A 13,635-nucleotide genomic window follows, 5' to 3' on the forward strand; every position below is an offset into this window, starting at 1 on the left:
TAAATCCAGGATGATCCCGCCTCAAGATCCTTAACTAATGACACCTGCAAACCCTTTTTCCAAATAAAGTCACATCCTGACACTCTAGGCAAATACGAATTTCGGGAGGGGCACGATTCCTCCCACTACACTTTGTAAGAAGTAACATAATTTGTCTTTTTGACACAGTAAGGTTTTTAGAAAACTCTAAGTCAAATTTAGCTTGGGCAAATTAGAATAATTCTGGGAAAAACTTTAAAAAATAAATCTACACCTTTAATCTCCAAAAGAAACTAAATTGTACTAACAAAAAATTAAATCCCTAGAATTGAGTCTTTATTTATTGACTAAAACTGATGTAAAATAAGAAAAATGTCTTCTTACAGTAACAGAGCATGATAGATTGGTGCTATTTTATAATTTATTACTTATAAAAATGACTTGAGCTTTCTCATCATAATAATTCAAGGACTCCTTCCCTAGAAGAGACTAGACACGACTTTTACTAAGAGAAACTTTTGAAAATACCTAAGCCATAATATATTTAACATTCAAAATAAATTACTTAAAAATTTAGGTGAACCTTTATAATCATCTTTAAAATGTACAGTGAAATTTGTTATATGCTCAATTATCAACTACTTGAAATGGCATCAGATGAAACTGTATATGCAAATAATTTCAAATCCTACTTGATAAACAATATAATTATTTAATGTTCAGGTAATTCTGTAATTACCGAATAATGAGACAATGTTGGTAGACTGTACATTTTCTAAACTGTATGAACATATCCCACTCCATATATTTTAATACCCAGGGGAAATTCTTTCTAATGTACCAAGATTACCTATGAAATAGCAGTTATTATTTTTTTTATAAAACAGCAAGTGTGAACCCAATGTAGAAATCTGATATTAGACAATTCCTTTGGAAGAAAACGTTTAATTATAAAGAGGTCTTAAAATAAATACAACCCATAAGAACATGGAAAAGAAAGAAAAATAACAACCCTGTTATTTCCTATTAAACCAAAAATATCATCCTAGTACACAGATGTAATAACATTTTTATACTATCAACAACCTGCAACACAAAACCCATTACAGTGTGGCCAAAATAAAATTGTTTTTAATTTAAGAGGGAGAAGACACTTCTGGATGTATAAAATTTCACAGATAAATGCCAATATACACTATTTATATACATGTCGCATGTTATATTATTCCAAAACTACATTTGGTGAACTTAATTGGCTGATCCCAATTGAGTGGGTGTGCAGTATTTAGACGAGTTCAAAGACTTACGCAGAATCAAGCTCTTACAATTCAGATCACAATTATACATGAAATATTTACACAAACATTAAAATAACCTTATTAAATACTGTGTGGGAGGAAAAAAAATGTAAGATTTTCGATATATATGCAAACATTAACGGTTATCAAGAGCAGCTTTATAAATGCTTTTTATGTTTTTTCTTTAAAGAATAGAAGATTCATTTCCAAAAAAATAAGGTACCATTTGAGAATTTTTAAAAAAGTATAGAAGTGAATTCACATGGAAGGAAAATACTGGATGAAAAAAAGAGCAGGAGACATTCAAGGTTAAAACCTTCTCTTAAAAGTTACTTATATCTGAAATAAGACAATGACAGAAATTGGGCTTTCAAATACTGCTCCGTTTCTTCCTTTAAATGTAGACCAAGTAATATATAGACCGTTTTATTTTAGGACACAGTTTCTTTGAAAAAAAAAAGAACATACTTGTAATTAAATTTCTGCAAATAGATAAATGACAAAAATTTTCAGAACACTTCCTTCAAATAGATTCTTAGCAGGAAGATTAAGGGCTTTCTTTGAAAAACAATTTATGTCCTTTGTTTTTCCCCGTCTAAGTACCGTCTATCTCTAAGCATATGTTTTCACCACCTCCTATTTTGTGTTATCTAAAAAGTTGGTAGATGATACAGCAGTGTATGGATTTTTAGGAGGAAATTATAACCCTACTGGTTTACTGATTCCAATAGTATGTGGAGTCTATCAGCACTGTAAGCTAATTCATACAATGTAGGCTTCAGAAAAACCGTCTTGAGCTTCCCTATCAATCCACTGCCTGCTGGTGTCCCACAGGCTTACAATCCTCTCTGAGAGGAATGGCCAAATTTTTCAACAGCCTGGCAATAGCGATGGTACTTGAATCACCTCTTTAACGAAACACACTTCTATAAAAACACACTTATTATTCATGCTTAGGATTTATCACCTCAAATTCCTAGGACTGTCTCATGGCTCAAATTCACAAGTAATCCGTAAAGAGAAAACGCAGCATCTCTGCACACCGCATTTCAGGAAGGAAAACAAGCGGGCCTTATCTTCCTTAGAGAATGGCCAAAGTCACTTTAGGAGGTCATTATGGCAATTCTAAATACAAGGGAAGTCTTGTAAGAAAAATGCTGGTCTCCAGGGAATAGAAATGCGTTGCGGGGCATTCCTCAGCTCACAGCTGCCTTGACAGGGACGAGCTAAATGCTTACCACACATCTGCATTTATAAGGTCTTCACGGTTAATAACAGAAAACATTTTTGTTCCTTCCAAATTGCTCTTGCTTCTATAGACAATTATATGCTAATTACTACTCAACATAACAGGGAGCAAAACTGACAGTACTGCAAGCACAATTGCAATTTAAGGAGCCAAAGGGAAATACGTTGGCAAGCTAAATGCTCACCGAAAAGGAAGTTCGTCTTTTGAAATAACGGTTTCTGGGGAACACTGAAAAAAATATGCAGACAAAAAATATTCAAAGGTTTTGTTGCTCTCCCAATGATCAGGTTTTAGGGATAAACGATGGTTTCTTTAAAAGTAGAATTTCCATAGTCCTTTCCCATGTTCTTTAAGTGTCATAAGGCTAGTTACTGGGTGTCCAGATTTGTGTAGAAAGATTTGAAAATAAGACAAACTAACTGGAAGCTACCTGAAGCTGCCTCTGATCAAAAGTGGGAATTCAGGCAGCCGGGGTGGCTCAGCAGTTTAGCGCCGCTTTCAGCCAAGAGTGTGATCCTGGAGACCCGGGATCGAGTCCCGCGTCGGGCTCCGTGCATGGAGCTTGGTTCTTCCTCTGCCTGTGTCTCTGCCTCTCTCTCTCGGTCTCTCTCATGAATAAATAAATAAAATCTTAAAAAAAAAAAAAAGTTGGAATTCAAACAAATTGGATTGAAAAAAATCCTTTAATGGCCTAGCAGAGTTAGAGAAGTTTTTGTGCTTTATTTAGTCACCATTCTTTTGAGTTGAGAAAAAAATTTTTTTCTTTTAATATTTTCAGATTAGAATCACAAAGGTCAAGTAATACACATATGAAGGCTTGCAAGAAAATGCTTGGGTTTGTTCTAAAGAAGAGGCTGCTGATGGTAATTTGCCTGAGGCTGTGCAACTGAATGAGCTGGAACCGCCACTGGAAAGCCAGCCAGTTGCGGCAAATTGGAAGTAGCGTTCTGATAAGATGACATATCCACAGACATCCCCATCTGCTGCGTGTAAGCGGCTGCACCAGTAGCTGATGGAAGGTTAGAGTTCTGGTTCATATAAGCAGGGTTGGAAACAGTGTCTTGTCCAGTGCTACAAACAAAATTTTAAAAAGAAAACCGTATTTATAAATCTCGCATTATCTAAGTCATGGTCAGAGATCAATCCTCATGAAACAATAAATGCCTTTTCTATCTTTCAAGTTTATGTAACTCTGCTGTTCTGTTTATAATTTAATTACTCCAACTGTCCAACACTGTCAACATAATTTTTGTATTTGGCAAGAAGAAAGTACTCAAAAAAGAAACAAAACATAAGATTATATGTTTCGGCCTATATAATTTTGTTTCCTACAAAATCTCTTATTGCAAATATTTAAATTTTGAGGAGATGCAGACTGGGTTTCTCAAGGTGGTGTCCCTGGCCAGCTACACTGAGCACAAGCCCAGCTCAAGTGCACCTGCAGATGGTGCCCTCCCTTCCCCCAGCTCTCGGTCCGGCACGGAGGAGACCACCTCTTTTCTTCAGTGCCCTATACTTTCCTTTTCATAGGGCACTTTCAAAGCTGCCCCTCATAACTTAACCTGAATCTCTACGTAAAAATGACAAAGGCAGGGAGAACAATGTAATCCACACAGGACCCTGAATCTACCCTCACGGAAGCCCTGACCTATAGTTTACTCATTAACGCTACACCAAAACAAAAACACAAGTTGAAAATCACACCAAATTGCACGATTCCTGCATGTTCCTATAATTACTGTACATACATTCTTTTTAAAAGATACATAATTTCAAATTATACCAAATACACTGCTTACAACATGAGGATTAATGTCTACCCTGCTCCAGTTTTCCCCATTATTTCTAGCATCAACACAGAATAACAGAAAAAAATTTTTTTACTAAACACCAATGTGAACAGGTTTTTCGGATAATATCTACAATTTATTCTCATGAAATTTGATTAAAGATCATCTACCATGACTATATTGAATGAATATTTTGTATGGTTAAGCACAGTTAATAGAAAGCGATATATAAACCTGATTTTCAGAGAAGTGTTAGTATAAAATATTAGGCCACAGGGGCGCCTGGGTGCTCAGTTGGTTAAGCATCCAACTCTTGTCTTACTCAGGTCATGATCTCACAGTTGTGAGATGGAGCCCCATGTCGGGCTCTGAGCTCAGCGTGGTGTGTGCTTGAGATTCTCTTTCCCTCTTCCTTTCCCCTGTGCTCTCTTTCTCTCTCACTCTCTCAAAAAACAAAAAACACAAATTCCACAGCTCAAACACACTAGGGAGTCAAAGTAAAGTTTTCTGATGTTCAGGATGCATGCAGACAGATATTCCTGGGACCACTCTGCTAGGCTGATTACAGCACAGTGGGTGCTGGGTACATCAGGGGCTTGGTCCCTATAAGGGACAGTTAACATTAGTTTGTCCCAGGGACCCAGACTATAATCCACGTCTAGGCAACCATTTTAGTAAAGCTAAGAATAGCACCAATCTGACTGCATGGCATTAAGAATGGAAAGTTCTGGGCAGCTCCGGGTGGCTCAGCCGTTTAGTGCCACCTTCAGTCCAGGATGTGATCCTGGAGTCCCGGGATGGAGTCCCACATCGGGTTCCCTGCATGGAGCCAGCTTCTCTCTCTGCCTGTGTCTCTGTCTCTCTCTCTCTGTGTCTCTCATAAATAAATACATAAAATCTTTAAAAACAAAACAAAATAAAAAGAATAGAAAGTTCTATAACTTCACCTCAACTATTAGTACTACTATAAAATTACTATTATTTTTTTAAAAAGGTCAATTTTTCTCATTATGAAAGTCTGTGAAAATTTAATGTATATGATGACAAAATTAACACTGCTCCCAGAAACTTACCTTAAATACGGCGTCTGTGCAGGCTGTGTTGTCACGGAAGAATTGACATTTGGAGGCAGAGATCTCAGTGGACCAATCTGATCTGGTCCGAGGCTGTAGCTTTGGGCAACAGTGACTTGGTGAATGCCTTGACCCATATAGTTTCCACCATGTGAAGGAACTGGGTATGTCTATTAACCAAAGAGAAAAAACTGACTCTCTGATTTCCCAAACATCTATTTAACAACATAGCTAATACTTTAAAAGACTTAAATGAAATAAAACGGTATAGTTCTCTGGGTAGCAATCTGGTTCCACCAATCTATCTACCCTAGTACAAAAAGGGGAGAGCTGCCAAATCACAGTGCCAAATCTATGGAAATTTATGATTTACTTGATTGTTCTTTTATTTTGCAGGAGGCTGAAAGGAAAGGAGGTGGCATATTGTTAAGCAGCAGGCTGGAACCCATCCAGGTTGCCTATTACTCAGTACCGTGCCTTGCCGCAGAGCCACAGGAAACTACCCGCCGCCGCGAAGGGCGGCCCATCACCACTTCAAGTCACCATCTCAATGACGACCTTCTTAACCCCTATCCCGGGATGACTTATTCAACTCCTTCCTAAGAATGACACTTGGAAGAATCAGGGCAGGCTGCAGACCCTCTCTGGCAACATCTCCTTTATCTTCTGCCTTTACAACAAATAGGACAAAAGTAAAGAAGATTTTTAGGTAAAAGGAATGTATCCTCAGGAAATAGCAAAATGGTCTCAGTTTCTTTGGTATTTTATGTGCCTTACCTAATGTTCAAAGTAGCGTCTCCTTTAAGGACCAGATCTACCATTTGCCTACCAAATACAGCCCTCAACACAATGCACATACTTAAAATCTATCATACAGTAACTATCATCACGCTAGTTTTAAACAAAACTATTTGTAAAGCAAAGACCACGGACACGAAGATTTAGCATGCTGGAAGTGCCGAATCGACTTTAATGCAGCTGCCATCACATCGACTCCTTGGCCTACACGTACCAACCCACTGCCAACCGGCTGAGCCTGGGAAGGGACCGCTTCTACAATGCGGGCTCCTGAGTGGCCTTTGCAGATCCAATTCATGGTGTGTTACTCCCAACTTTTTTAGCACAGAATTTTTTTTCTAATTAGAATAGGAACTTTGAATATTTTAAATGCGGTTATGCATGAATAGTATACAGAAGCTATGTGAAGAGTCAGACAGAAAGCTAACTTTTTTAAAACCTGGGTTGTGCTTAGCAGAACACAGTCTGAAAATACACAACACAAAACACAAAAACCTTACATAGGAATGACAAATAACCCTTTAGAAACACACAAAGAAGCACATATAACATATTTCTTTCAGATAATGGTGGAGACACTTCTATTTTGTTCCCCTTTCACAGTAGCAGCAAACATTCATTGAAAACAGAAGCAATACTGAATAAACTCTGGCTGTCTTTTGCACCCAGAAATCCTTTCTACCCTTGAATGTAAGGATTCTTTTCACCACTTTCAAAAGTTCGAGACATGGCATATTTGATAAATGCATCTTGTCTGATGTGACAGTTACCATAGAAACTCTTCTTTTTACTTAACAATTATGTCGTGTCAAGTTATCTAGATTATACACCCACATTCTATCTTTTCTCCTTGGTGTCTCCTTCACACACACTCCTTTACATAGCAGATCTCATAAATTAACATGAATTTTGTTCATCCAAATTCATTCTGGATTCAGTTGCTAACTGGTCGAAAAGGCTTCAGAATACTGGATGGTGATAAACATAAGTATTCGCTTCAGCAGGAAACACAGACTAGGTGTAAAGCTCTGGGAAAAGAGGCTCTTCATGAATGGCTTATGGACCCAGCACCGACGGGCCTGCATCGTATCCTTGTTGTGCATGAATGTTTAACAATTTATGTTATGCATCAAAGAAAAAATATAAAGCATGATCTGAGGACAAAAGACGTTCATTAACTAATAAGCCTCTTGCTCATCAGGAAGTCAAAGAAATCTTGACAGAAATTTTAAATGTTAAATCGTGCTTGTTGAGCCACAGAAACAGTGTCAGTACCTCATTTAGAGGACTTCTGATATGTCAGGCTCTGTCCTAAAAGGACTTGAACTTTTTTATATTTACAAAAGCAAATGAAGAGCCAGAACTCCCACCGTATATTTGATGGTCTCTTTGTTCATGTTAAAAATGAAGTAAAATTATTTATAAACTATCAGTATCTAATTTGTCCTGGTGAACGTTTATTAGTTAGCCCATACTTCTTGGACTATCAAAGATGAATTTTATGACTTTACTCATGGACCACAGAAATTTTAATACTTTTTTTTTAATTTAAAACTTTTTGTTTTTAATTTAAAAACTTTTTTCTAATTTTGAAAAATGTTTTTGTTTTTTTTTAAACGTTTTCAAAAACAGACTCACCTGTATTGGAACCCCAGCTGATGACGGTGGGTAATGTGCCTGGAGGATGGAGCTTTGTATAGACTGGATATACTGGTGCTTCATTCACCAATCTGTTATATAGTTCCAGGGCTTCTAAGACTTTTACATTCAATTCAGACAATTCTGAATGCTTCCTGATATAAAAGAAAAGCACTTTAATATTCTTCAATGCTTTTAAGCATGTATTTAGGAACATAAATTACTTTTTAAATTTAGCACATTTTCCATTCATATTTTAAAAGGTTCTTTATACACAATGAAAGAATATTCACTATGGGAAAATGAGAGGAGGAATTCTTTAATTCTCGTAATAACTAGGCTGATAGAACTTCATAATATTAGGGAAAGTCCCTTCCACATCTCATAAAAATGCAATCAATTCATAATTTTGGTACTAGGACAATTCTGTTCCACATGTTATAGGTTTCCGTTGAAAACTCAATTACAAAAGCAAAATAATTTCTCAATTTTGGAAGAGCCCAAGCCTTAATTAAAATCTAGTGGAAGAAAGTACTCAGGCAAGATCCAAAGCCTGTTTTGAAACACAACAGGACTGAAATAAGAACACAAACAAAATCACACATTTTCATTTGCTTATATACATTAAAGAAGCAAATGAAAACAATCTAGTAATTATCCTTGAAAATGCAAATAAAATCAGTGTGTATATAATAAACTAATCCCTACTGTCTTATTTGTTGGTTTCTTTTGAGAAGGTGAGTGAAATCAGGTGTTTTGTAAATAACAAATCCAAATAAGAGCATTTTCAAATTTGCCCAAGGAACTCCAGAGCAAACCCTTCTAACTTGGTACAAGTTTGTGTGTTCCCCTGGAGAGTAATAAAGAACTCCCATGACAACTGACAAGTTCATATAGGAGTTAAATGGCCACCTCATGTTGCACCCACAGCCTGTTTATTAAATGTAGCTCTTTTTATACACATATGGAGAGGCTTAAAAGACAAGCAGCAGAGGTAGACGACCAGACACAGGACCAACAAATAAACGACCTGGACTGAGTCCTATCAAGACTCGTTACCTCTCCTCTATTACAATGTTATGTCTGAAACAATAAGCTGCTATTTCCTCTCTTGTACATACGACTATATAAAGCAGGTCAAACTCTGTTTTCAGAGTATCATTTGTAAACCACACAGAAAGCTTCAGAAATTAGTGTCCATGCTAACCAATGTGTGACTAAGAATTAACCATAGGTATCTGGTCCACATAACCCAGTATACTGTTGAAACACCATGGGAACACAGAAATCACCTTCAAGGATTCAAGACATAACCCCAAAACAATTAAAAATTTTACTGAATTGTGCCCAAACACTATACTAGCACAAAGAAAATGGAGAAGGGGTAGCACTCTCCTTCGAAGAGATTGCAATCTAATAGGGAGACAAATCTAAGCACATGGAAAACAGCAAAAGATATGAAGTGGCATAAAACTGAATCCAAAATTATGTGAAATAGGTAAGAACAGAAGAGTTTAGAAAAGGAGACTAATTTGGGTGGTGGTAGACTGAAAAGACTTTATGGACAAGCTGGGACTTAAACTAGCACCTGAGGAAGGATAGATAGGCCCAAGCAAAAAAACACGACTAGGTCAGGTCAGTAGGACAGTGTGAATTAAGAGAGGCAAAAGGAGTGAGAAGAATGAAAAGGCAAATCTGATCAAGGTGACAGAAAATGATTTTTGGAGAGCAGTAGCAAGAAGATTAGAATAATCTGGAACAGGGGCACCTGGATGGCTCAGTCGGTTAAGTGTCTGACTCTGAATTTTGGCTCAGGTCATGATCTCAGGATGGTGAGATCCAGCCTTGCAACAGGCTCACGCTGGCATGGAGCCTGCTTAAGATTCTCTCTCTCCCTCTCCCTTGGCCCCTCCCCAACTCACCCTCTCTCTTAAAAAAAGAAAAAAAGGAATAACCTGGAACATTGTTAAGTTCAGACCATAGATCTCTGTTCAATAAATCTATCTAAACTTTTTTTGGTCAATTTACATGTTTGTCCAATATAATTTCTTGGTGTGATAAATGCTACAAATGGTCATTCCAAACAATGACAAATAGAAAATAAATTTAAAATTTCCTTTTCTAATAATAATGTTGCCCATATGAGGAAAAACAAATTGATGATGATCCATTCAAGGGAAAAATGGTATTTCATTAATTTCTGAATGCTTGACAAGGATAGAGTCAATAAAAATTTGTTGAAGAACAGCAAGCATTTTCCAGAACAAGAGCTACATCTGCAGTCAGTGGCCATGGAACAGAAAATGCCAGCTGGCCTATTCAGAAACTGAAATTGAAGAGAGAACTGGCTAACAGGTGAGCTGTGACTCAAAAAATTAACTCCTATGAGAAATGTTCATTCTGGTTTTTAGCTGTGCTAAACCTTTTCCTCTGAAGATACTCTTTTTATCAACAAAAATAAGATTATACTGCCATAGCCTCTACTTTTTTATTACACAATATGGTATCTTTCCATGTCAATAGATATTTATCAATGACCATGCTTTTTATTGTAGAATGTATGGATGTGTAATTTTATTTTAAAAATCAATCTCTCACTGAGAGACATTTTAGTTACTTCTACCCAAGTTGTTATAAATCCAATTTTGTTGTTATAAATCATACTGTGAAGAATACTCTAAGAGGTAGATCTTTGTGCATATCCTTATATATCTAGTCTGGGCCTGAAATTGATGGGCTGAAGGATATGGGCTACTTTTAAGATCCAGAAAGGTTTATAATTGTCCTCCTAGCCACACCTAAGATAATTATGATGTTTCTTTCTAATTGTTTCCAGTTTGATTAGTCACTGACCATTAACACCCTTGCAGTGAAACCAAAGCGGTAGATGCATATGTAGATATTTAATGCTTTCTCCAAAATAAGAATAAAATATAAGAAATTTATTTAAAAAAAATCACATGGAAGAAGATTATAATCTTTAGTGACTAGAAAAATATCTTGCTGCTACCCTTCTCTGGTAAAGGCAGATAAGAAGCAAAGCAGTTCCTATTCTTCTCGTGCGGTTTTATAGTTCAATAAATGGAATCTAGAAAGGGATGATGTTGGAACACTAAAGCCTTATCCTCATCTTCCCTTCACTTCTCCCTCTGACTACAAACACAAAGCTCTGAAGAACCAGAAGAGGCAAAAACAAATGAAAAGCTCACAATGTTGAGTCTATCCTTTAGTGCTGCTATTTCTAAGGAAGAGTAAGACTATGTTAGATAAGGAGATTAAAAGGACAAGAGAAATACAGAAACACAAGGAAGAAAAACGAGGAGAGGTATGTGTATTCGATTTAGCCTCACAAATATAAGGGAAATTTCATTTGAAAGTTTTACAAGTACTACTTCTCATCACATAACAAGACCCCAGTTCTCATTCTGTGTTCTGTTCAGTTGTATTCCTATTCCTCATTACCCCTCAATTCTAGCCCAAGAGAGCAAATGAAGACTGGCCCCATAAGAGCAAGAGTACATGATTCTATGTATATTATACTGCTTTGGGAAAAAACAAAAACAAAACAAAAAAAAAACTGCTACCAAAATAAAAAGTACCAGCTTGCTACTCGTTTGTAAGACTTTTGGAAATTGAGAGACAATTTCAACAGATTGAACAGTTCCACAAAACTCCTTAGATTAGTTTTGCCAAAAAAACAAGTAATGATAAGAAAACGATACTTGTTGGGGGGCTTGAGTGGCTCAGTTGGTTAAGCGTCTGACTCTTGGTTTGGGCTCAGATCATGATCCTGAAGCCACAAGATCAAGCCCCACATCAGGCTCTGTGCTCGGAGCCTGTCCCTCTAGCTCATGTGCTCTCCCTCTGTCTCTCTCAAATAAAAGAAAGAAAACTATACTTGTTATTCTCTGCACAAAGAATCTCACCTATCAATCTCTTCAAGCTTTTCATCTATCATTGGACCCATTTGTTGGCAGATATCTGTAAATATAAAAATACTTTTGAATCTTGAAACTTAAACCAGTTTAAATCAATTTCAACAATTTTTAAGAACACCAATATACAACACCATGCATAATACAAAGAAAACGATGTTTATGCTAGAGAAAGGACTATAAAAGACCTAATTTTAATGCTATTCAGCAGGAATATTATCATCTGTGACCAAAGGCAAAATCAAAAGAGAAATTCCACCATGTTCTCTGAAGTACTAAGTTTATAACTCTGAAATATGGAGTTATCTCAAAAATCTAGAAAACTATTATCTAAGTAAATGGACTTGAGTCACAGTGTATAAAATATATCATTATGTAGATTATATATGAACTTTTTTGTATATTTTTTTATTGGAGTTCGATTTGCCAACATCTAGTATCACACCCAGTGGCCATCCCCCGTTAGGCGCCCCCCTCGGTGCCCATCACCCAGTCACCCCGTCCCCCCTCGTCCACCTCCCCTTCCATTACCCCTTGTTCGTTTCCCAGAGTTAGGTGTCTCTCATATCAACATTTTTCAAGTATTTAAGTCACTTTAAAATTAAACATTTTGTGTATTTCCAAATGTAAGCACTGATAAAATACATAGTGTAGTATCCTATATTCATAACCAGAGTTTCTTCGATAAAAAGATTTAGGAATATTTACCCATTTATCAAAGATTTTTCTTCCAAAGGATTTTTAAAAAGGCATAAAAACATTTTTGTAATCGTTTCCAATTTCCTGGGGATTAAAAAGACCTATCAGCATGCATCAAAGGGCATTTCAAAGTTAACACAGACCATGTATAATTTTGCCCTTTAAAATCAGATACAACGGACTCAGAAGGAAGAATTTCTAACTTTGACTCAATTAATTTAATACGCTCTTACTCTTGATCCTGCCCCTTTTGGACTGCAAATCTCTTCAGCCAGTATCACCAGTGCGCTTACAGAAAAATACAGACTTCCTTCTTAACCACGACAGGCAGGTTGATAGCAACACCTTCCAAGGTAGACATTTACTACTTTATTATACTCGTCTACTTCCCAGCAGAGATCTCCAATTTCTAGAAGCGAAACGCAAGGAAGAAGACATCCGGGACACCACCAGTAGATAAATACTCAATGGCATTAAATACCTTCTAAATCCAAGAGATCTTGGGAGTCTGGTTTCGCATCTGTTGGATCTATACTCTGGAGTACCTGCAGGGCTCTATCCATCTTATCCTAAAAAAATAAACGGACACTTAGAAACTCAAGAGCTTTCATTTCAATGAACATAAAAATTACTCTTTGCAAGAAGCACTCTCAAGGATAATGGATCTTAAAAGTGTTGACAGTTTAATTATTAAACAAGAGAAAGACTCTACCTACCTCATCTATATACACAGGCTCAGGCTCTGATTTCTTAATTTCCTCCTCCTCCTCCTCAGTTACATCTAACTTGTCCACAGCTGCTATGGAAACAAAGTAAGCTTTAAGTTCCTCAGCATTTACTTTGGTATTTTAATCACTGATATGTAAGTAGCCTGTGATTATCCATAAGAAGACAAAGGAAACTCTTTAGTCATCACATTCCATAATCAACGTGTTATTACTAGGTTCGTTCACTCACACCACAAACATTTATTAGCCCTTACTGTGTGCCAGGCATCGTTCTAGGCATTGGAAATACGTCAGTCAACAGAGCAGACCGCAGTCTCTGCCCTGATGGAACTTACCATCTGTGGAACAAGCAAGCAGTATTATGGGAACTGCTATTAAAGGCATTTTCTGAAAAACTTAGTGTTACCAGTAGGATGGATACACAAGAGTAGCATGTAATCCAACCAGC

At 36.8% G+C, this 13,635-nt stretch overlaps 1 protein-coding gene across 1 annotated transcript in view; it reads right to left on the minus strand.

Annotated features, from left to right (window-relative positions):
- Positions 1–904: 904 nt before the first annotated feature.
- LOC119864504 (signal transducing adaptor molecule 2) overlaps positions 905–13,635 on the minus strand; it is a 44,630-nt gene continuing 31,899 nt past the window's right edge. Inside the window, 7 exon segments of the mRNA XM_038565209.1 lie at positions 905–3,597; positions 5,390–5,559; positions 7,826–7,864; positions 7,866–7,980; positions 11,752–11,806; positions 12,941–13,028; positions 13,176–13,258. Coding sequence (XP_038421137.1) covers positions 3,369–3,597; positions 5,390–5,559; positions 7,826–7,864; positions 7,866–7,980; positions 11,752–11,806; positions 12,941–13,028; positions 13,176–13,258 — 779 coding nt within the window. The 3' untranslated portion in view covers positions 905–3,368.

The sequence above is a fragment of the Canis lupus genome, chromosome 19 (assembly GCF_011100685.1).
Source record: "Canis lupus familiaris isolate Mischka breed German Shepherd chromosome 19, alternate assembly UU_Cfam_GSD_1.0, whole genome shotgun sequence".
Classification (NCBI taxonomy): Eukaryota; Metazoa; Chordata; class Mammalia; order Carnivora; family Canidae; genus Canis; species Canis lupus.